At 53.2% G+C, this 23,308-nt stretch overlaps 1 protein-coding gene across 1 annotated transcript in view; it reads left to right on the top strand.

Annotated features, from left to right (window-relative positions):
* The window catches only part of NRG2 (neuregulin 2), a 242,900-nt gene that overhangs the window by 208,510 nt on the left and 11,082 nt on the right, over window positions 1-23,308 (top strand). Inside the window, exons 15-18 of the mRNA XM_072749755.1 lie at window positions 1,735-1,853; window positions 11,128-11,248; window positions 17,685-17,743; window positions 22,356-22,379. Coding sequence (XP_072605856.1) covers window positions 1,735-1,853; window positions 11,128-11,248; window positions 17,685-17,743; window positions 22,356-22,379 — 323 coding nt within the window. The remainder of the gene's footprint in view (window positions 1-1,734; window positions 1,854-11,127; window positions 11,249-17,684; window positions 17,744-22,355; window positions 22,380-23,308) is intronic.

The following is a 23,308-nucleotide window of genomic DNA, read 5'->3' as shown; positions in this document are numbered from 1 at the left end:
GCCAAGGAGACAGACTGGCTTGAGCTGGAAAGGGTTGGAGGGATAGGGTCACGGAGGAAGGGGGAGAGCCGGGGTGGGGGGTGCGAGGCAGACAGCTGTCGCCTAAACATCAGCAAGGACATCACCACAGCAACAGGGCCTATTGACAAGACAACGTCATGGATCCTCATTTAAAGGATCTTGGAGTGAGGAGGTTTGGGAAGAGGCCCTCCAGAGGCAGCGGTGAGCCTAGGACACAGGCTCCCAAAGCACAGCCCCAGGGTGATGGGGGTCAGTTTGCTGGCTCCCCTGCCCCTCCCGTGGCCCAGTGTCACCTCCCCATCCTTTCTCCAAGAGCGTCGTGGCTCTAATGTTCATCCCAGGGCTCAGGGCAGTGGTAGCTGTATTACCCCAGCTCCCATTCCACCACCCCTCCAACACACTACACATATTCTGGGAATCTGGCATTTTAATTTGGTACTAAAAAGTGGAGGAGGTTACATCATGTAAAGAAATTTTTATGCTACTTCTTGTTTCTCCCTGCGGGCCAGGCTGGGGTACTAGGCTTTATCCAGAGCTCAGATGGGCCCCTGAAGAGCACTGCGGCCCAGGGAGGGACAGGAGGTATGTACAGACCCTGCAGAGTCCAGGCACCCTGGGGCAGGTGCAGAGAAACCCTGAGAAAGAAGGAGAGCTTTGGCAGGGTCTTCAGAAAGAAGACGGGAACCAGAGCCTAGTACCCTGGAGTCACACACAGCACAACCCCTACTACCCAGCCTGGCCCCACAACTTTCAGCATGCAGGGACTGGCTACAAAGTCCTTTGCAGAGGGGGCTAGCCTCCCAGCCTCTGGCTCTAGGAAATAGTCCATGAGCCACTGAGGGGCCCGTGTCCTCACCAACTCCAGCTCCTCGTCCATCTCTGCTATTGCCTTGCCAGGTCCCTTTGGACAAATCCAGAGGCTCCTCTAGGGTTTAGTTTTCCCATCTGGACTGCCTGTCTACCTCCAGGTTAGCCATGAGGGTCAAGTCAGGCCCTGAGGATCAGGATCTGTTTGTTCCCTTGAGGTATCCAAGCTCCTACCACATAGAAGAAGGCACTCAGTAACATTAATTACATGGATGGATGGATGGATGGATGGATGGATGGATGGATGGATGAAACTAAAGCCCCTAGGAGAAGCCACAGAGTAACCTAATGGCAGGGCCAGGGTGAAGGCCAGGGAAGCCACTGGGAGGCTGGGACTGGGAGGCTGGGCACCCTTGCCATGAGAGCCTTTTAACCTGAGGCCTGCAGGTACCTGGGAGCAGGCCTTCTGTATCTAGAGCGGCAGGCAACCACTTCTAGGGGCAGGCAGAGGTAACTGGTGAGGCAGTGGCTGCCCTGTTTTGAAGAGTGGCGGGGGGGAGCCTGAAAAGAGAGAGGTAGCCATCTGACTTCCTTAGGAGACTCCCCTTTCCTCCTCCAGAAAAAGGCTACAGAGAACGTGCAGCCCTAGAGAAGTAGACATGAGGACACAGAGATTTAAAGACCTGTGTACAGCCACTGGCTCTACCCTGTGTTGCCCCCCGGGTCTCCCTGCAGCTCGGGGGACTCAGCATTGTACCCGGCATGTAATGGACTTCTCATCCACCCTGCACAGCCACTGTGGCTCTGTGGGGAGAAATGACGCACAGTGACCACTGGGGAGCCACAGCTAGCCTGGGCCTTGGCTCACATCTCTCCCCTCTTATCACCCTCCCCCCCCCCAACCAGAAAGAACTCTCGACTCCAGTTCAACAAGGTGAAGGTGGAGGATGCTGGGGAGTATGTCTGTGAGGCCGAGAACATCCTGGGGAAGGACACGGTCCGGGGCCGGCTCCACGTCAACAGCGGTAGGTGGTCCCCCAACAAAGGGAGGGGTCCTACAGGGGTCTGAGGGGCAGGCCAGTCACACCCTCAGCCCTCAGGAGGCCCACACATGATCCATCTTGCACTTGACTCCCCTCCCTCCTGCTGCTGCCATATCAAGCCCCAAGATCTGAGCCGATTCAGAGAAATGCAGTCAAAGCATAAATGTTTAGCTTTGTTATCTGGGCCTGGAAGAGCCGCCAGCTCTCATTTTAAATATCCTGAAAACTAAATATTTTGAAATCAAGAGGTGGGGGTGGGGGAAGGATATTTTTAGAAGGCAATTATGGGAGGCTGGGCTGCCAAGAGCGGGGCGTCAGGGAGAGGCAGGCCCCGGGCGTGTGGGAGCTGACTGCCTGTTGCTCTGCTGGGTACCTGGGTGCAGGCAGCCATCTCCCCGGGGCCACAGCCAGGGGGCTTGTGTGTGTTGGCCCCTATGGGCAGCCTCTTTCCAGGGATGGCAGACCCTCCTCCCACAGGTGGGCCTCTCCCTTAAAAACAGGCAGGGTCAAAACCCCACAGCACCCTCAGCTTCCCGCCTGCACCATGGCAGCTCTAGTGGCAGCTTGCAGGCAGCCTGGCTTCCCCTCACTGGGAAGTGGCCAGAGCTGCCTGTCTGTAGGCCGCATGCCTCCACTGGAGCCCAGGAACTCCAAATCCCACACGTGGCTTTCCTCCCCCCAACACCCACACTCTGAGCATTCCTTTGGCTACCTGGTTATTTGGGTTCCTTTCCAGTCCTGCCCCTGTAGGTCTAATATCTGCCTCTGCCTGCCTGTACTTTAACCAGGCAGCCCTCCAGTACTCCCTGAATCCAGCATTATCTATGGAGAATGTGGAACGTTCCCTGCCCCAGGACCTTCAGAGAAAAACCTGGCACATACCCTGTCTGTCCTATATTGTGAGCCCCTGCCCCCCATTTTCCCAGCCCCTCAGGCTCCTTGTTTCCCTTACCACTGTATCTTAAAGGCCCAAGTCTCCAAGTCTTGGTCTGTCTCCTTTCTGGATCTTTCTCACGTCTGTACCTCCCACTCCAACCCTACCTCCGAGGCAACCCAGCCCAGGTTTCATCTCTATTCACCTAAACCAGAGCAACAGCCTCTAAAGATGCTTTCATCTTGTCTTGCCCCCACCTCGTGGTGCCACAGAACCAGGACTTTTTCCCACAGCCCAGCTCACACCAACCTGGCCCGAACCATCTTTCCAGCCCTCACTGTGTCAGTCCCTTACGGTCCATTCTTAGCCTTCCCCTCCTGCCCTCTCTCCCAGGCTACCATCCTCCCTGACCCCACCATCACACCACAGTGTCATTCCCAGCTCACGCCCCACTCCCAGGCCATTTCTTGGCCAACTGTGGTCTTGTGTACTTCCTGAATCCTATTAGATCATTTTTCAAATCTCATACTGCTGCCAAACTTTCTATGCAAGCGTGACATCTGCAGTGGAATTGAGAGCCAGGAGTGGGGGAGCAGGGATGGTACCTTCTCCCCCAGAAGTGACAGGAAGAGCTACTGCTTCCTGAGAGCATGCAGGTGCCACATTCCTTACTATCTCTTGAGCCCTGACAAACCCGCGGTGTAGCTCATAAGTTAATGAGACAAGCTCAAAGAGGCTAAATATTCTGCCACAAGTCTAACTGATGGTTAATGAGAGAGCTTGTGACATGACAATAGTTAGCAGACACAGACTGGGAGCTCCGTGGGACTATGTCTTGCCAATTGCCACTCTAGCCCCCAGACTTTGCACAGTGCCTGGCTCTTAGTAGGCACCTGGTAAATAATATAGAAAAGGACTTATAACCTGCTCCAAGGCCTTTCCTGATTCCCACATTGCCCCAGTGGAGGTACCCGGGCCCCCTGCTCTTCCCAACCTGTCCCAAGCCCAGGAAAATGGACCATGCTAAGTGTCCAGCACCTGTTACCTCCAGCCAGTGCGTGCAAACATCTTTTTTGGGAAGATATTTATAGATCCACTTCAGACTTGATGTTTCTTGTTTTATTATTCGACATTTAAAAGCGGGGTGCCCAGCTGGCCATCAGGAGAGCACATAATTCTTGTTCTTGGGGTCCTGAGTTTGTTGGGTGGAGAGATCACTTAATTTTTTAAAAAGTAACTGACAAGAACACAGCTTAACACTATCTTAAGAAACTTATTCATTGGCTTATAAAACTGAAAAATCCAGAGGTAGAACCGACCCCAGACCTAACAGAATCCAGAGTAGGGTTCAGGATGTCCTCTCCCACTGTGCATCGTCTTCATTCTCTCCTACAATAGAATGGGCTTCTCCCAGGTTTGGAGACTAGAGAGGAAAGAAGAGGCCACGGCCTCAGACATCTCCAGGTTTACATCATCCCAGCCTCCCAGCTGGAGGAAAAAGAGATAGCTTTTTCTCTGTGTCACTCACATGACTCCAGCGATGGATGCTAATTGATCTTGCTTCTTAGTTCATGTGCCCCGGGTGGCCCCTTCGCCATACTCAGGGGATACGGTGGCATCCTTGCCAGGCTGGTGCATGTGCAGAGGGCGTTCTGAGAGGCAGGGTCATGGGGTGATGGCCCTGCCACAACTACACATGGGGCGCCTTCGTAGAGGGATGCTATGAGCAGAATACAAGGAAGGGGCTGCCATGCAGAACACCATAGTAGCAGCCTCTGTCCTGTGCTGGGCGTGGGCTCTGAAGCTGGAGACCCTTCAGAGGAGCTGCAGCCCTGTGCCACACCTGAGCTGCCATCAGCCCTCAGCAGCGCATGCTCTGGTCAGTTAGGGAACCAGGCAGTGGAGGTTTAGGCTGGGCTCTGGGGGCTTCCCGAGGGGCTCCTTGCCTCCCCAGCCTGAGAGCAGCAGGGCAGAGCTGCAGAGAGTCCAGAGCTTCAGTCTCTTCCAAGCTCTGTCATCCTGGGAGAGTTACCCCACCTTGCTTGTCTTCCGTTTCCCCATCTGAGGCTGAGCCCAGATATCTCTAGACTCTTCCCCTGCAAAATTCTAGGTTTCTGAGTTGAGGCAGAAATCCTGTACACGTAGCCCCCACAACACACATATACATCATCTGTTGCCCAGGTCAGTGCACGGCCGTCCCTACCCTTGACATGGGGCAGTAAACAGAGCCACTGCAGGGGATCAGGAGGCCACTATGGGGAGACATTTCCACAGGCAGAGATGCCCAGGCTCCTTGTTTACCCATGGAACCCAGGAGACCTGCAGCAACCACACCCTGGGGAGGAGGTGGAGGGCGGGTAGCGGGCAGCTATGCCTGCCCCCTATGACTCATCCTGAGGTGGGTTGGCTTGGCCCGCCCAGGCCCCAGGGAAGCCAAGGCTACAGTGGTGGGGTGGCCAGAAGAGAGCATGGGAGGGCTCAAGGAGCAGTGGCTGCCCATGAGGCATCGCTGTGACTCTTGACTGCCTACCTTGGCTCTGTTCCCTCAGAGCTTGAAGCTCCTTCCCCAAATCAGAGCAGACCCTTCTTGCAGTCAGTCTCTGATAGCTCACAAGAGACTGCCTCCCTGGTTACCTGGGAGGAGGAGAAGTCAGCAAGAAGTTTGTGGTGCTTTTAATAAAACAATCAGCTTGGTCCAACCCACCTCTGAGTTAGAGAACCCAGCTGCCTCATCCCCAGCTGAAAGAGATGTTGGGAATGTCCCAAGGAGGCTGTACCAGTCCGAGGATATCAAGCTGGGCCTAGCTTTACCCCAGAGGGGAGGCAAATTTGACCTGGAGTGTCACAGGACCATGGACACCCTGGGCCTCTCCCTCACCTGGGGGCTTAGAAAGGCTAGCTGTTTAATCACACACACACACACACACACACACACACACACCTGCTTTCTTGCTCACATGTTCAGCAAGACCCTCTTCTGAGCTCTGGAGAGTCATAGTCTTGGCTCCCAGCAAAGTCCCTCAAAGTTCCTGGCAGGAAGCCAAAACCCAAACTCAAAGCATCTGCCTATTCTAACATATGAAAGAGGATAGATAGGCAACTTTACCCACAGGAAACAGGGCGTACTGGACAGGTGGGAGGGAGCCTTGATGAAGAAAGATTATTTGATCTGGGCCTTGAAAGAGAAGTGGAGGTTTCTCCATTGGTGATGGAGAAGAGCAATTACAGTGGCCAGCAACAGGGAGAGCATATTGCCCATGAGCTCCCCTCCTGGCCCTTCCCTCTTCAAAGCCTCAAAAAGCTCACTCCCACCAAGGCACTACTGGCTGATAGAGCCCTCCTGGGCTTACCCTTCCAGGCATTTTTAATTTTAATTCTAATATAATGAACGTGCAGTATTGTATCAGTTTCAGGTGTACAATACAGTGATTCAACAATTCTTTACTTTACCTTGTGCCCACCTCAAATGTACTTCTCATCCTCATCACCTATTTCACCCATCCCTCCACCCACATCCCCCCTGGTCACCCTCAGTTTGTTTGCTATAGTTAAGAGTCTGGTTTGTCTCTTTTTTCTTTGTTCTGTTGTTCTGTTTCTTAAGCCCCACATATGAGTGAAATCATGGCATTTGTCTTTCTCTAACCAATTTCACTTAGCATTGTACTTCTAGACCCATCTAAGTTGCAAATGACAAGATTTCATTCCTTTTTATGCCTGAATAATATTCCATTATATATCACATTTTCTTTATCTGTCCATCTATGGATGGACACTTGGGTTTCTTCCAGATCTTGGCTATTATAAATGCTGGAATAAACATAGGGGTGCACATATCTTTTTGAATTAGTGTTTTCATGTTCTTTAGGTAAATACCTCATAGTGGAATCACTGGATCATATGGTGATTCTAGTTTTAATATTCTCACACTATTTAACACAGCAGCTGCATCAATTTACATTCCCACCAACAGTGCATGAGGGTTCCTTTTTTTCTTCAACCTTGCCAACACATGTTGTTCCTTATGTTTTTGATTTTAGTCATTCTCCCAGGCATTTAAAAAAATTTTTTTTAGATTTTATTTATTTGACAGAAAGAGTGAGAGCAGGGGAAGAAGGAGAAGTAGGCTCTTTGCTGAGCAGGGAGCCCGATGTGGGGCTCAATCCCAGGATCCTGGGATCATGACCTCAGCCAAAGGCAGACAACTAAATAACTGAGACATGCAGGCACCCCCAGACATTTTTTTAAAATCAGATTTTTAAGATACAATTTATAGACCATAACATTCACCCTTTTTAAATTCAGTGGTTTTTAGAATATTCACAAGGTTAAACAGCCATCACCATTAATTCCAAAACATTTTCATCACCTCAAAACAAACCCTATGCCGATTAGCATTCACTCCCTATTCCCCCATTCCCCTCCTGCTGACCACAAAACTCTTTTCTGCTTCTACAGATTTACCTAATCTGGACATTTCATATAAATGGCCATATATTGTAGGACTCTGGTTTCTTGCACTTACCATAATGTTTTTGAGGTTCATCCATATTGTAAAATATGTTAGTACTTCTTTTCATGGCTGCATGATATTCCATTATATGGCTATACCGCATTTTATCTATCACATTCAGTATTTTGGGTTGTTGGGTCATCCAAGATGTTTCCCCATTTGGTCTTTCATAAATAATGCTGCTATAATATTCATTAGCAAGTTTTTGTGTGCACATAGTTCTCTTGGGTATATACCTAACAGTGGAATTGCCTGGCCGTATGGTAACTCTGTATTTAATTTTTCAAGTGTTTCAAAGTGGCTGTACCATTTTACACTCCCCCCAGCAGGGTACGGGGATTTCAAATTCTCCACGTCTTCACTACCACTTGATAATCATCCATCTTCATGAATATAGCCATCTGAGGGGGTGTGAAGTGGTATCTCACTGTGGTTTTCATTTGCCTTTCCCCAGTGACCTTCCAGAAAGATTTGCATTTAATAGGAGACAATGCTTTAGTCTATGGAAAAGTTCTCATCATAAGGCCAAGTTGACCAGACCAGCTCCTGGGATGGTAGTAAGAAGGTACCTTACTCCGAAGAATCAGATGTTCACTTGCTCATTACAAATATTTGTATTTGTATTGTATTTGTATACAAATACTTGTTAGGCACCTGTTACATGTAACACACTACTCTAAACATTGGCGTTCATTGGTGAATAAGACAGACATGGACCCTGCCCAGATGAAGCTTACATTCTGGTGGAGGAGCTTGTCATTTAGTTAGGTTAGAATAAGTACTATAAGTATGAGTGTATGCAGCTAAGAGAAGAAGTAAGGGAAGAGCCTGAGCAGCCTCTCTGGGACACCATTATTTTGAAAATCCTGGACAGGAAGACACCTGGCTTGTTAGAGGAACTGGACTAAGCTAGTATAGTCTGAAGATACTTCAAGAGAAGGACAGGACATGAAATGTGAAAGGTGGGATACCCAGATTAGACCTGGGGAGGAGTTGGGGGACTTTATTCTGTGGGTAAATGGAAGCCACCGGAGGGTTTTGAAAATGGAAGGGATAGATCGCTTTTACATGTTTTAAAGACCACTTTGACAGCAGTAAAGCAAAAAGGTGAGAGAGGAAGGCAAGAGTGAGGGCAGAAAGACCAGTGATGAGGCTGTTGTGGCCATCCAAGAAAGAGACCATGGAGACCTGGGCTGGGAAGTGGTAGGGACACATGGACGGAGCCTTGTGAGCAGGTAGAAAGGTAGATGGATGGATGGATGGATGGATGGATGGATGGATGGATGGAGAAAACAACAGAGGAGAATAAATTAAAGGTGCCCTCCACGTCTTTGGTTTGTGCTGCTCAGTCACTGTGATGAGTAAGCCTGGGGAAGCAAGTGGCCTGGCACATGATCAGGAGCCCCGCATGATTTGGGGAGACCAGGGGCCATCCCAGTGGGGGTGTCAAGGGAGCAGCCAGAGTCTCCAACTTGGAGTCTTTATGTCACCTTCACTTCCCCAAACACAAGAGAATACAGTGAAAAAATATAGATTTGCTAACAAGGAAGTGTAGAAGTGCTGCCTTGGGAGTCCACGTGTGCTGGAACAGCGTGAACTTCCATCTTCAGTGTGGAAGTCTCATTGGCGTGGGCCTTCACCACCAGCAGGGCTGGGCTCCAGTGACTTGGGAAGGCCCTGCTATCACAGGGGGTGGCCTCAAGGTACTTCTTTCTGAGCTGGGAAGACCTGTGGTCGTTTCCTCTGACCCGTCTGTCACTGGCTCCCCCACCGTCCACACTTTTTGCCTTTCTGGGCCTAGGGCCCAGTCCTCATGATGACACGGCTCTGAAAGCAGAGGCTGTGCATCCCAGCCGAGGCCCCATCTTCTTCCAAGAGTCATCCTCTGCCTCCTAAGGCCTCCATGAGCATAAATATGCATGTGGACAGGCCCACGTATTATAGCCACAGCCCCCGCCACCATCGTCACTACTGTCCCCTGCCCACTTGACATAGCAGCGGGCAGTCTGCCCCCTACAACCACAGAGGTCATCAGCTGGGCTCAGCTGGGCTGAGACTTCTCTGCCTCAGTCAGTGCCTACGAGAGGACCAAGCCTATGGTCCACATCACATTTTGCACCTGTCCATTTATGTCAGGCCTTGGTGCTGACACGTTCTTCCTCCATGAGGGCCTAGCTGGCTGGTGAGAGTGCTCAACCAGGCATCAGGAGTCCCAGGGGCTTGTTACAACACACCCTGTGACTCTGGCAGGCATTCCCTCTAGTCTTTTCCTTCACTCCTCCTCAGCAGTGTAACACAGGGCAGGGCAACCTCTGGTGTCCTCTTGAGCAAAGGATTTCACAACTCATAGACAAGGTCACCTCAGCTGTTTCTCTTTCCTGTCCCATTTCTGGTTCCCGGGGTCTTCTTGACCCAGAGCGGGCAGAGACCAGCAGAGGCTTCCTGTCTCAGCTGAGTGTGGGTTGTGTGTTGAGTGGAGACGTCCTCGGGGATGGGGCTTGGGGGTGCCAGAGTGGAGGGAAAGTGGGAGCGGGTCCTGCCCACCAGGTTTTATCAGCGAGTTCTTCAGACATATACAGAGTGACGCTGTGTATACACTCCCAGCCCCGCGCTCCATCTGTCTCCCACATGTCTAAACACTGAGGGCGCCAAGTGCCTGCCCCCCTCCTCCTCTCAATCCCATCCCCACAGGGGGCCGGTAGGGACTCTGTACCCCCTGAAGAGATGGGAGCAACCGAGGAAGGGTGGCTCACCTCGGGCAGGAGGCCACTGCCGGGTGGAAGCGGGAGATCCTCTGAGCCTCTGAGGGTCGAAGTGCTACCCAGCCTGAATACACTGCCTCGGGAATTAGCTCACAGATGAAAACCAATACTGGGGCCCAGACTTTTTACTTGCTTTCTGGATGCCATCCCCTGAACTTGTGTGCAGGGGGTACAGAACTTGTGTTATTTTCATTCATCGAATGAATCTGATCCATTGGATGTGCAATCCAGGTCAGCAGCCTTAAAGCCCCAGCTCACTCTTACCCGGTGTCCACGTCCCAGCCACCCTGCAGGCCTCTTCCAAGCCCACCTCCTCTCCAGCAACCTGACCTCCTGGATTTATCGCCAGGGCTGTCGAGGCCTCGAGGCTCCCTTCAGATGCAGCAGCTGACTATGTGGGGGAGGATGGGGCTGCCTGATGAGGGCAGAGACAAAGAAAACTCTGGGTGCTCACGGAGAGGGGCAGAGTGGCCTTTGTAGCAGTCCCGAGAGGCTGGTCCCCTCTGGGACAAAGGAGGAAGACATGAAAGCCAAGATTCTCTCCCCCCTCCCCTGTCCACCCCCCCCCCCCACCCCGCCTCTCTCTATCTTAGAGAATGAGTATCCAGAAGGTGGCATTCCCCTCAAAGCCCAGCTTGCTTCCAGCTACCTCCTGGACTACCTCAAGATCCCAAGCAGTGTAGAGGTCTCCTCCCTGCACCCCTGTGACTTTGTTCCCCACGGAAGACATGAGGTCTCATCCACCTATGGTGAAGCCCCTAGAAAGGCAAGCCAGACATGGGCTCTTACCTGTTAGAAGAAGGACTTTTCTGCTAGGTCCTCATCCCCTCCCAAATAAAGAAAATCTTCCTATCCTTTAGAGGTGGGAAGACATTGGCCCAGAGTACAGGCGCCAAGTGTTGCTGGGCAAACAGTCCGAACTCCTGGTGGCCTCCTCTCTGCCTTGCTGGTGACTGGTAGGAACCACCAGACCTTCCCTCTCCAGCTACTCCTGCAGTTCCTGATCTTCCAGCTTTGAGAGGGGCCATGAAGCACCGTGTGAAAGAGGTGGTTCCTGGGGCCCAGAGGTGGTCTCAGTGTGTCACTGGCACGTGTCTCTCATACCTCCAGTGAGTACCACTCTGTCATCCTGGTCGGGGCACGCCCGAAAGTGCAACGAGACAGCCAAGTCCTATTGTGTCAACGGAGGTGTCTGCTACTACATTGAGGGCATCAACCAGCTCTCCTGCAAGTAAGTGACCAGTGCGGGCAGCTCTGGGGGCAAGAGTAGCGTGAGGCTGGGCAGGAGCAGAGGGCTCTAGGAAAAGTGGGCTTCCAGCCATGGACAGGGGGTCCCCAAGGGGTTTAGACAGGGAGGTTTGCCCCTCTCCCTAGCTCTTTCCGGGAATATAGGGAGATGTAAACTCTTATGTGCTCGGGCTTCTGCAGTGCCAGTTTCTCAGGCCCCAACCCACTCCATCTCCAAGTGTCCACCCTTTCACCAACAACTTTTAGGGAGATGGGGATTCCAATCTATGCCCTAGGTACTGGGCTCTCTCTCTCTCTCTCTCTCTCTCCCCTCTCTCCCTCCCTCTCGTTGTCTCTTCCCCCCCCCCCCCCCCCCCCGCTGTCTCCCCCCTCCCTTCTCTTTCTCCCCCAGTCTCTCAGCAACTCTCCAAACTGTTCTGACAAACATTTCCCAGGGTGTGTCTCTCCCAGCAGTGAGGAGCTTGGCAGGGTCAGGCAAAGCACAATGCCCAGAGCCTCAGTTGTGGAGGGTCTGCTCTAATAGCCTTGAGGGGAGACAAGGACCATCCAGTGCTCGCCTCAAGACCTGGCTGCTTTCCTTGCCTCGTGTCCAGATATGCCCTGGGTGCTGCTTATTCTGCTTCAGACCCCAGCCCCTCTCTATGGGGAGAAAGGACACCACTCTGGTGTGGCCTAAAATGGAGGAGGTCAGGATTGAGGAGAAGCTTGAGTTGGGGCTTCTCTTCCTCTAGCCAGGCAAGGCTACTCAGCAGGATCTCCATCCTCCTCCCCTTAGCAAACAGGGCAGGTGGGAGCACAGTAATCCAGGAGGGCTTGTTCAGGTCCAGCTCGGTCCTAGTCAAGCAACTGGGCCCCTAGGGCCCCCTGAGGGAGTCTCTGGTGGCTGAATACGGAGCCAAAGGGAGAGCTCAGTGAGGGCAGCACAGGTTCTGGCCAGATCCTGAGGAGGGGCGGAGGCACTAGTTAACAACTTTGGGTTTTCAAAGCACCCCAAGCCTAGGGCCCAGGCAAGGTGCCAGAGTTGCCCCATTCACGAGGCATCTGGGCAAAGGCCACCAGAGTGTTGGTGGAAATTCAGAGAGGGGGGCATTTGCTCTCCCCACAGACAACGTCAGATTCAGCACTTCTCAGCTCTCCTGCCTCTGGGCTCCAGCTCCAGAGCTGCATCTCCCCATTGCCGAGGGCCTTAGCCTGAGTTCCCTCCACCTCACAGGGTGATAATGAGAGGCCGAGCCTTTTCCACATTCCCCTCAGTGTTAGGCTAGACGGTCCAGACAGCCAGGCAGATGGGTGCCTCTTGCCCCAGCTGGCCTCCTCTGCTGGCTTCTCCCAGCCCCACCCTTCACCTGCTGCCATCCCTCGGCTGGCCTCCCCCATCCGGAATTGCAGGGAACTGTCCCAGCAGCAACAGCAGACCCCTCAGGGAAGTTCTCAGCCTGGACTCAGCAGCTCCTCATCCTTCCCCTTTTTCTGCCTCTCAGAGGGCTGCCACATTCATGCAACAGACCCCAGGGAACATTCTAGCCAGGAAAATGCTCTGAGCCCTCTGCAATAGATCTATAGAAACTCACAAGGGTTCTGGTGGACCTCACAGACTTCACCCAGCCCTGTAGGCCCCTCTTTTACCCCTCAACACACACATACACACACACACACACACACACACACACACAGACACCAGGCCTCTTCTTTTCCTTAGCCCCCCTGGACCCCAGAACTTTGAAAGAATCCAGCAGCCTCAAGTGAGATCAGCCCTGGCTCCAGGCAGGAGAGGTTTCAGCCACACAGGATGGGTGCCGGGGCCAAGGAAGGCCACGGGGGCCCAGGGCTCAGTGCGAGTGTACAGTGTGGAGTGAGATGTGATGATCTAGGTGGGTTTGCACAGGGTCCTGCCAGCCAGGCCATAGGAGCCTCTAAGTCACACCCAGCTAAATCTGAAATTCTCTCAGAGAGCAGGAGCCTAAATCACTGTGAAGATGGGGTCCTGTGGGCAACTGGGGTTCACCGCTTACAACGCGAAGTTAGTACCCAAAATCACTACCTCCCCATTTCAACCTGCCCTAGGTCAGCCCCAGCCAGGGCTCCTGGAACCAACTTTCCAGACTCCCTGAGCCCCCAGGGGAGAGGGGCGTCCCTGGTGAGGATCACTCTCAGGAGGGCAGGTCCTCAGAGCTGTGCTGGAGAAGGACAGGGGGGAGGGGGGCAGGGTGGAACCCAGAGGCCATTCTGGGGGCGGGGGAACGGGGAGGGAGAGGGGGGGCAGGCTTCTTGGGATTCCTGATGACACCTGAATGGAATAAAAAGGAAAGAATCTAGGCAATGGAACTCACGTCTTACCATTTGTGCTGTTTGTTTACTTTTTATTTTGATTTTTTTGCATTTCCGCTTAGCTTGGATAATGAAACTAGACTGGTCAGTTTCATTCCAGTTTCTATAAAAATCAGTTTTCCTTCCTGGTTTTCTGACACTTGTTGTTGTGTATTGGTTCAGAGCCCTGCAGGGAGTGTTGGAAAGCAGGCACACTCCGTCCCCTCCTGTTTTTCTGGAATTCAGAGCCAAAATAAACAGTGTCACAGATACTGGATTTTGTTTTTAGAAAACTTAGGAGGATTTGAAAATGGGGGTCCAAATCAAGGTGACTGTCTCCTGTCTGGGCCAGACAGAGGCCTCTGCACGTCTTGCTGCTTTCTCCTCTTCTCTCCATGTTTTTGTAGAGCACGGTTGGTGCGTGACTCTTGGGGACTGGTTCAGGGGATGATGACAGAACAAGACTCTCTTTCCAGCCCTGTGCACATACCAGCGGCATGCCTCCTTCTCCCATCAAGCTCATCCCCCGCCCCTCCTGCCCCCCACCCCCTCCCCATGTTCAGATGGTTCTCCCATCCCATACCCATCTGCCTGCTCATCCTCTCCACATCTCCACCCCACTCTTCATGAGGCCAGAGACCCTTCACCCCCTCCAGTGCCCGGGGCACACCCTCATCCTTCATCCTCCCCCTCCCCCGGGTGAGGGCAGCACACATGGCATTATCCCCAGGCTACCAAAAGGAGAAACTGAGGCCCGGGAGGTGGGTGAGAAACGGGGAGGCAGAGTCCAAACCTCTCTGTCACCCCAGGTACAGCCCATGGGCTCTCCTCTCTGCCCATCTCACCTCTGCTCTTCTCCAGCCCTGGGCACAGACCCTCCCATAGTCAGAGCTGATGACTTGGGGGAGGGCTGAGAAAGCTACGACCTGCCGCTCCTTCTAATTTGTCCCCTGTGCCCTTGAAACTCACAGGGCCCATCCTGTTTTAGTGGGAACCTACCCACTACCAGGCAGCTCCCGACATGGGGTCAGAACCCCCTCATTGTTGGTAGGTTTATTTAGCCCGTGCCCTGTTACTTGGTCCTGAGTGCAGGGTAGCAAGGCTCTAGGCCCAGCCTCAGAATCTTCCCCAGGGAAGCCCCGGGCTCCTGGACATGGCCCATTCTCAATAAGTAGGGGTAAGGAGGGTCCAGGAGCCTGCTAGAAAGATCTGGTACCCAAAGAACAGTATACAGTGTCAGTCCCCAAACTCCTGCGCTGTGCCCTTCCCCCAGCCTTTCCTTTTGTTCAGCCAGCAGGGAACACACTTTCCCAGGGCAGGAAGATTAAGACCATATTTCTCAACTCCAGGGGGCACACTCATGTCATAGACTGAGCACCCAGAGCTGTACAACTCAGTGGCCATGAAAGATAGGATACAGTCGGTTTAGTCCAGGCTGGTGTGGGATCAGAGATGCAGGGATACACTTACTTATCGGTGTCCAAGAGCCATAGGACAGCTTCCCTGACTGTCAGCAGTGGGAATAAATTTCCGCTTTGGCCCCCTCCTGTCCCTGCACTACCCCATTCTCTCTCTGAAACACACACACACACACACACACACACACACACACACACGAGCCAGGCTAATCTCAGACATTGGACACAGTCAAACCTATCTCTTTCTTATTCCTTTGCGGATTCCAAGAGTCATTTTGGCAACTTCCTGAGTCTTTATCCTCCTCTCCAAAGGTGCTGCTGCTTTAAAACTCACTTCTCCTCTCCAGCCCCCATCCCAAGTGGACATCAGTCTCTGAGAGCTGAGGAAGGAGAGCTGAGCCTGCCTGGAGCTTTTTGGGAAGCCTTAGCAAATACCTTCATTTTCCTGGGATGGGATGCTTAGATCAGAGAAGGATGCATTGACAGGATGGTAGCCTCCTCCTCCTCCTCCGAGCCACCCTGTTCAACAGGACGAGTGTGCATCAAGTTCCATTGTAAACTCCCCCACTCCCGCCACATTCTCCAGACACACTTCCCAGCCCTCCACCACTGCCCGCAGGCCAGGCGGGCCTCCACAGACACTGCCACCACTGCAAGGACCAGCCTCCTGCCTCCCCAGAGGGAAATGCCATCAAGGCCCAGAGAAGTTCCAGCTGTCTGCCCACCAACCATTCCCAGTCCCCCAGGCTAGATGGGGGCAACGGGATTTCTGTGAGTGTCCATCACAGCCAACGGCAGCAGTCCCCTATAAGCTCAAGGGGTCGCTGATGGTTGATATCCACAAGAATGCTAAGAGGTAGAGTACACTCACCTCTTGAGGAAGTTTACTGATTCATGTTGAGCAATGACCTATTCTTGAAGGAATACCGGTGATAGGGTTACCTCATTTCCTAAAGAAGAAGAGGCAGAGGCAGCCCAAACCCATCTCTGAGTAGGGGCTGGGGGTGGGATGGTCAGTCTGGCCCTGTCTCTAAGCTTCCCTTAGGGTATCTGGCCTTGCTGGAGTTTGGAAGATAGTACAGGGCTGGGCATGTATCTCGGAAATCTGCAAGACAGGGACCCCCTTGAGAGGAGAGTGGCGGCCAGAGAACAGAAGAAAATGGATCTTGAGGGTAGAGACATGGCCAGGGAGAGTGGGTGGTGCTCTGCAGCTACAGAGGACCCAACACGCGAGAACGCACTCCCAGAGCCAGGCACTGATGGAGTAGCAGGTCGTGGGGGAAAGGACAGGCACCCCAGGCAGCCAGGAGACCCCTGACTGGAAGAGGTTTCAGGGTCCTCAGGGAGCCCACTTCAGCCCTCCCCTCCACCCTGTGACTGTGGTTCTTGCACCCCTACACCTGGCCTGGGCAGGCCAGCTTTGAGCTGCTGGTAATTCCAGCTCCTCTTCAGCCTCACCTGTTCACCACTAAGCCTTTTACCCCATGTATTGCTCCAGGGCAGCCTTCCCCAAACCATGTTCACAAGGGTTCCTCAGGAAACATCTTCCATGGTCAAATAAATTTGGGACACACTGGAATATTTGGCTCTTTCCTCCTACAAAACTTCTCCTAGCCTTTCATATGCCAGCGTGTGCTGTAGCTCTACAAAGAAGCCTGGGAATGGATTTCCTAGATTTATTTGGCCACAGAACCCTCTTTGAGAGAACAGATGAAACATCTCCAAGGTCACTTTTGTCATGGGCACACAGTCTGGGAACAACATTCCCGAAGTTCTCCTTTGAGCTTTCTGGGGGCTGTTTCATGGATGAGAAAACCTGCCCAGGGCCCTCGAGAGAAGCCGTTGGTAGGGCCTGGAAGGAGTGGCTTTGCAGAATTTGTTTTCTGGAAGGCTCCCAGCACCCTGCCTGACTGCCTGGCACCAAGGGGCTACCGTTCTTTTTGGGGTCCCAAGCAGGTCAGAAGGAAAGTCTCAATGGACCACAGGACAGTTAGGGATGAGGTTCCCAATTTCCCCACCCACTTCCCTAAATCATCCTCCTCTCTGCCCCACCCCTGCCCCCCACCACCCACGGAGCAACATCAATTAGAGAGATTTGGAAGATTGAGCCCTTCCCCCAGCCCCGACTCCAGCCCCTGCAGTGACGAGTGTGCCCCAGTGCCCAACTTGGTTTTCTCATTCATCACTGTGCACTTTGATTTCTAACCTGAGCCTCGTGGATGATGCCAGTTTGTTCTGTGATTTTTCCCCTTTTCCTTCTCCAGATGTCCAAACGGATTCTTCGGACAGAGATGTTTGGAGAAACTGCCTTTGCGATTGTACATGCCAGATCCTAAGCAAAGTATGTTTGAAGATACAAACACAAGTCCCTGCTCCTTAGAAAGCTTCCGGGTGCAGTCCCTTCCAATGTAGGGCATAGGGCCAGGGGTGTTGGTTGTTTTGATCTTTGGCTGTTTTGTTTTGGTTTGGTTTTTCTGTTTTGTTTTGTTTTGTTTTGCTTTGTTTTTCATTTTTGGCCTAATCCTTGGGTTTAAAGTTCAGGGCTGCAGGTAAGGGGCAGAGTGGCCAGGCCAGTACAAGCGGTAACGGTGGCAAGGAACCCAGCTGGCATCGGCAGGAGCCCGTGCCGGGGTGTTGTGATGCCTGTGTCTTGCTATCCTGGCTCTCTCTTTCTGGTTTTCTTTCTTTTGGTAGGTGTCCTGTGGGATACACCGGGGACAGGTGTCAGCAGTTCGCAATGGTCAACTTCTCCAGTATGTCTCTTTCTTCTATTTCTTTCCTTCCCTGGTGACTGGCAATCTCCCCATGCGGGAGGGCTGGGGCCTTGCTTAGCGAGACTGGGTGGGGGGGGCATGGGGGAGGAGGTATGGGGGGAGTGGTGGTGTCCCAGCTCCTCTTAGTCTTCAGGGCTCACTAAAAGCCTATTCCGAGGAGACGGATGTGCCCCCTGCCACCCCCACCCCACCCCCCCTCTCTTTGCTGCATCCTCTCTACAGGCGACTGGAGCCACACTCAGGTCTCGGCAGCACCTCCCAGGTCAGGCAGCCTGACCAGCAGTGGGAGAGACAGCAGGGCCCTCGCCTGCCTTATAAGGCCTGTTTAAGGAGGTCACATACTGGTGGGGCCAGGCTGTGAATGTGCGCACATTTGTGTGTGCCAGTATGTTTGAGAGAAATGGGCTCTCTAAAAGAGCCTATCTTCGGGTCTGGCCAGAGTTTGTTTGGTTTTGATTTGGGGTGATGGGGGAGAGTGGGGAACTGGGAATTGAGGGAGAACAAGCCCCAAGGCAGTGGTTCCCATGGAAGCCAGAGAGACGAGAGACATCTCCTGGGCTCCAGGACAGGGTGGTGTGGGGGTTTGCACTCTGCTGAAAGAGAGAGGGCATGAGGATTCAAGGGATAATTGGTGATTCTCTCCAGGTCCTCTCTGGTCTGAGTCCCCATCCAGGACTTCATTCCTTTCTTTTCTTCTACTTGAGGTTGAACCTTCTGGTTTGCATAGTTAGCTGGGAAAAAAATATGAGCACCGCAGCAGAAAGATGAGGCCATAACTGTGGAGCGTTTTGAGGCCGGGAGCAATTTCTTCAAGTGCCACCAGGTGGAGGTGGAGCAGAGCAAAAAGCCCCAGGCCAGACTCTGGACCTCCAGACTCTGTTTGGGGGCCCAGCAGTCAGCTAGCCTGCAAGCCAGGATGAGGTCAGCCATCCTCCAGAGCAGTCTAAGCCCCAGCTCGGCCCACCCCCACATCCCCCTCTCCAAGGAGGACAGCTGGGTCCCATGAAGAATTAGAAGCTAAAGAGATGGTGCCTGGGCAGAGAGAGGTGGAGCTCCAGAAGAGGCCCAGAGAGCACAATGGGGGTTGGGGGGACGGCCAGGAAGCATTTAGGTGGCCCTTTGGAGTAAAAGGGTTTGTGGGTTTGGGACTCAGGGCAGAGTAATGAGTCTTCCCAATCCTCCTTAGGCCACATCACAAAAGCCTAGAAATCATTGCCTCCTTCTCCCTGCTAGAGCCTGGAAGCCAAGACTTAAAGAGAAAAGTAGAGGCCCCCAGGGAGGTGGGGGCTGGGCAGCCAGGATGGTCAGCTGTCTTCACAGAGTGTGGGAGGCAGCACTCGGCCCCTCGGGTTGGAGGCCAGGAAGGAAAGCTGTGGGGATAAGAGCAGAGCTGTGGACAGGGCATGTGGTCCAATAGAATGTTGCAGAGCCCAGGTTCCCGGAAGAATTGCTAAGTCAGATCCAGCCCCAGTGCAGGACCATAGATCAGGAGGGGCCTCAGCAGGAAACAGAGCGGCGCTGAGGCTAAGGAGCAGGGGAGAGAGGCGATGGAGGGCCTGTTCCTTTCCCCTCTCAGTCCCAGAGCCTCCCTGGCTTATGGGACTGTTCTGGAAAGGGAGTCCCATACCATCATGAATCAAAGGAGCAGAGCCTCCAGAATTCGGCCATTGGCCAAGCTTCTCTGCCAGCTGGGCTGCTTCAGCTTTCAGCTCAGAGCTGCTTAGAGGGTCAGCAGGACCTTGGCCGGGGCGGGGGGGGGGGGGGGGGGGGGGGGGGGGCGGGGGTAAAGAAAAAGCCTAGAAATGCTGCCACAGGCCTTTCCGCCTAGTGTTATCAGGATCATGGCTGTTACCTTTTCATGGAGGATTTATGTTCTTCACATACTCTGCCCAGAGCACTTTGTATACTGTTCTATCACATACTTGAAAAGGTAGTTAAAAAAAATGCAAGCTGAAGTGTTCATTCAGGCTTTGGATTCACACAGATCTGAATAAAGATGCCAGCTGCTGAGCTCACTAGTTTTGGGGCCTCATGGAACCTCTCTGAGTTTGTTTTCTCACCTGCAAAATGGGGATAGTAACGTTTACACCTGGAGGGGTGCCAGTGAGGATGAAGTGCAGTGATACGTAAGGAGGCCTTATCAAGAGCCTGCTGCTGTAGTTGGAAGGCAGCTTAGCACCTCTCCCAGCTACTGCTGGTGTGGGGCAGGGGGCAGAAGGACCAGCTCTAGTGTCCTGGAGGCTGGCTCCCAGCAAGTTCTGAGCCAAGTGTCTGACATTGCCCCTCTGCCCAGACAGCCTAGACCAGATTACCTTTTGCAGTGGCCATGGAAATGGAGCCTCTGGCCACAAGAGCTCTTTGAAGCTTCTCCTTCTTCCCCTGACAGCCCCTCCATTTCCCAAGAGTCAAACTTTGTGGATCTATATATCCCTCAAGTGAAAGAACACACACAGCTATGGACATCTACACAAACACATAAGCATATACTCACATGTGCAAACACATTCACACATACCCAAACACACAAGCATGTGCCTGCATTCACATGCAAAACACACACATTTGCTCACCCCTGTACACACCTGTGCAGATGCATGAGCATGTGTTCTCATCAGGGGCCCCACATCATGGCCTCCTCGGCCAGGACCCTGTAACTGTGTATCACAGGACATGTCCAGGATGATGACTTTGTGTATTGTCCGATAACCTAGCCCTCTTGGGAGTCCAGCATCAGGTTGCCATGGTCATGGGTCAGTATGCCAATTTCTGCTGGTAAGACCTGTCTGTGATTCGGTGGTACCACTCCCTACAGGCTGAGTGGCAGCCTATGAACATGATGAGTGGGAGACCTCTTTGACAGGAGCAGACTTAGCCACAGGCCCCTCAGACTGTATCCCTGGTGAGAGGGAAGTAGGGCTGCCTTCCTGGAGACCATGACCTCACCTGTCCTGTTGGCCACCACTGGTCCCCCCCCCAATGAGACCGGCCTTTGACTGAAAGGGAAGGTCACTGAGGAGGCCCAGAAGCTGCTGTCACTATTATTTGGTTCCCAGGGCAGGGACACAGAAGAAAAGTCCTCAATGGCTTTCAGCCTCATTCGCTTCTCCAGGTGGTCATTCTCATGACCAGCCAGTCAGACCCAGGGACTCAATCAGCAGGACTAGCACAGGACTTCCTCCTGCTGATGGTTCCCATGCTTTCCTTCCTCTAGAGGAGATGAGAACGTCAGAACACAATCTTACCTCCTCCCTGGGTCTCATGAGCTGCCTGTATACACAGGGAGGCCACAGACTGGGCTCCTGTATGTGCACTGAGTGGCCCGCTCTGTGGGCTTCTCACATCTTCCTCTCACTGTATACAGCCACTTTTGACAGATGAGGAAACAGAGACTAGACTTGCCCACATGCACCACAGCAAGTTAGGGACAAACAGACTCAGAGCCAATGGATGGGTGCTGGCTACATGAGAATGGTAGGTGAACTTTTCAGAAACACTGTAGAGATTTCTGGGCTCCCACCCCAGGCCCTGATCCCATTGTCCTGGATGATTCTGAAGCAAGTCAGGTGGCAGAGCTCCCAGAGACCCAGTTTTAAGAGAGAAGAGATAAGAGGTGGAAAGGCTGGGTGCACTTGGAGACGCAGCGGGTCTGGGGCAGGGCTGGCCCTTGGGCAGGGGCCCTTTGATCTAACCCCTCTATGGTGTGGGTGCCCACCTCACAGGGCTCTGGAAACACACACTTACAATACGATTCCACTTCAAAAAGTGCAACTGGCCCACCATCTGACACCCACATGTTCTACAGGTGAATGCACTGGGCTCTACCTACAAGTAGCAGTTTGCTTTTCTAAGTAGTGAAATCTGACTCAAACCCCAGGGCCTACGCCCTGTGGGCTTCTAGGGTGTTGCAAGTGTCATGTGGAGAAATGACCTGCTGCCTGGAGCTTCCTCCTCTCCCCATATACTCAAGCGTCTCCATGCCCAGGCTCCCTGTAGATGAGCAGGCCAACCACACCTCTGGAGGCAGGATGCAGCCAAGGGCCAGCCTGAGCAGCCCCATGCCCTTGTTCTGAACAGAGAAGAGGGCCTAATGAATGAGCTCAGCGCTGAGCAGGCAGTCTCCAGGCGGGGCATGAGAATATGGAAATCCTGGCACTGGAGCCAGGGTGAGGCAGGGAAATAGGGACTCCTCAGACCACCAACCCCACTCACCTCTCTTCCCTGGGACACCTGCCAACTGACTCTCGCGCCTCTGCCTCCCCACCAGGTACTAACCCCACAACTCATCTCTAAAGAACCTGCCCTGCCTGCTGATCCTAACATTTCCTCTCTCCACCCTCCTTCAGGGGTCTTGGGGACTGAATGCCAGGGTGGGGGCTCAGGAGGCCGGGAGGGGACACCACTAACCTGCTTTCACCTCACAGGCTGGCTGCTGGTGTCTGAAGAGTCCTGACCAACGTTTCTCTCTCTCTCTCTCTCTCTCTCTCTCTCTCTCTCTCCTGCCCTCCCCCGCCCTCCCCACTCCTCCATCTCTCTCTGTATCTCTCCCTCCATCCTTTCCCCTCTGTGACCCTCTTCTCTTCTGCACTGCCAGAGCACCTTGGATTTGAACTAAAGGGTATGGAGCTCTATGTATCGGTCAGTGCCATCCACACCACTCCTCTCCGCAGCCTCTGACACCATGTGTGCTGGACGTTTAGTTTCCTTCCCCCAAAATGGAAAAGGGATGATTCCAAAAATCTCCTCTGGCCCCACCAAGATGTCCTATCATAAACTATATTGATCTGGGGGAGACAAGGAGCTCAGAAGAGCAGAGCACCCTAGGGTTCAGACTGTGTGCCCTGTGTACAGTGGCAGCCCCTTGCCTGAGGCTGGTCACTGGGAGGCCTCACGGGGGAGGAACAGCCTGAGCTGTGCTACCCAGTAGGTTGGCCGGACAACAGTCGGGCCCCTGCAGAGCTGGTGTCCAGAAGCCACAGAATCCTGGCTTGGAGAGTTGTGCAGAGGGGCATCCTCTTCAGTTTAACTCTAATCTTCCTTTCTGTTCCCACTTCCATTTCCATGGCTTTCCATTCTGCACTGCACTGGCAGCTGAGAACACCTGTGTGCCTCTGGCCCCTGCCCTGTGTCTGTCTACCAGGCTTTGCCATCTGCTTGAGGCTGTCACTCCCTCCATGAACTGTCTCCACAATGGCAGGCGTGTTCGCCTGTGGGCAAGACAAGCCAGGGTCTAGGGCAAGCTGGCCTTTGGTACTTGCCCTCCTGCTCCCTGGCTCAGAACCTCACTTACCTCCCACTACTGCCCTCTGGGCCCTGGGAGACACCTTGAGTGGGAAGGGACCTGAAGGGGTCATCTGTCCTCTCTCTGTGCTGGGAGGCTCCACCCCAACCTCAAATGTCCAGACATGTTACAGCAGGAAAAATGCAGGGGCTCAGAAGGGTCGAGGCTTTGGTGGGGTCAGATGCAGTGCAGAACCTGCAGTATGAAAAGGCTGTTCTGGAGGCAGGTCTGGGGAGGCACTAGCTCCCTCACCACCTAGCCCCTAT

This window comes from Vulpes vulpes, chromosome 2 (genome assembly GCF_048418805.1).
Source record: "Vulpes vulpes isolate BD-2025 chromosome 2, VulVul3, whole genome shotgun sequence".
Lineage (NCBI taxonomy): Eukaryota > Metazoa > Chordata > Mammalia > Carnivora > Canidae > Vulpes > Vulpes vulpes.
The sequence above is the reverse complement of the archived record's forward strand: the minus strand, read 5'-3'. Positions and strand labels throughout refer to the sequence as shown.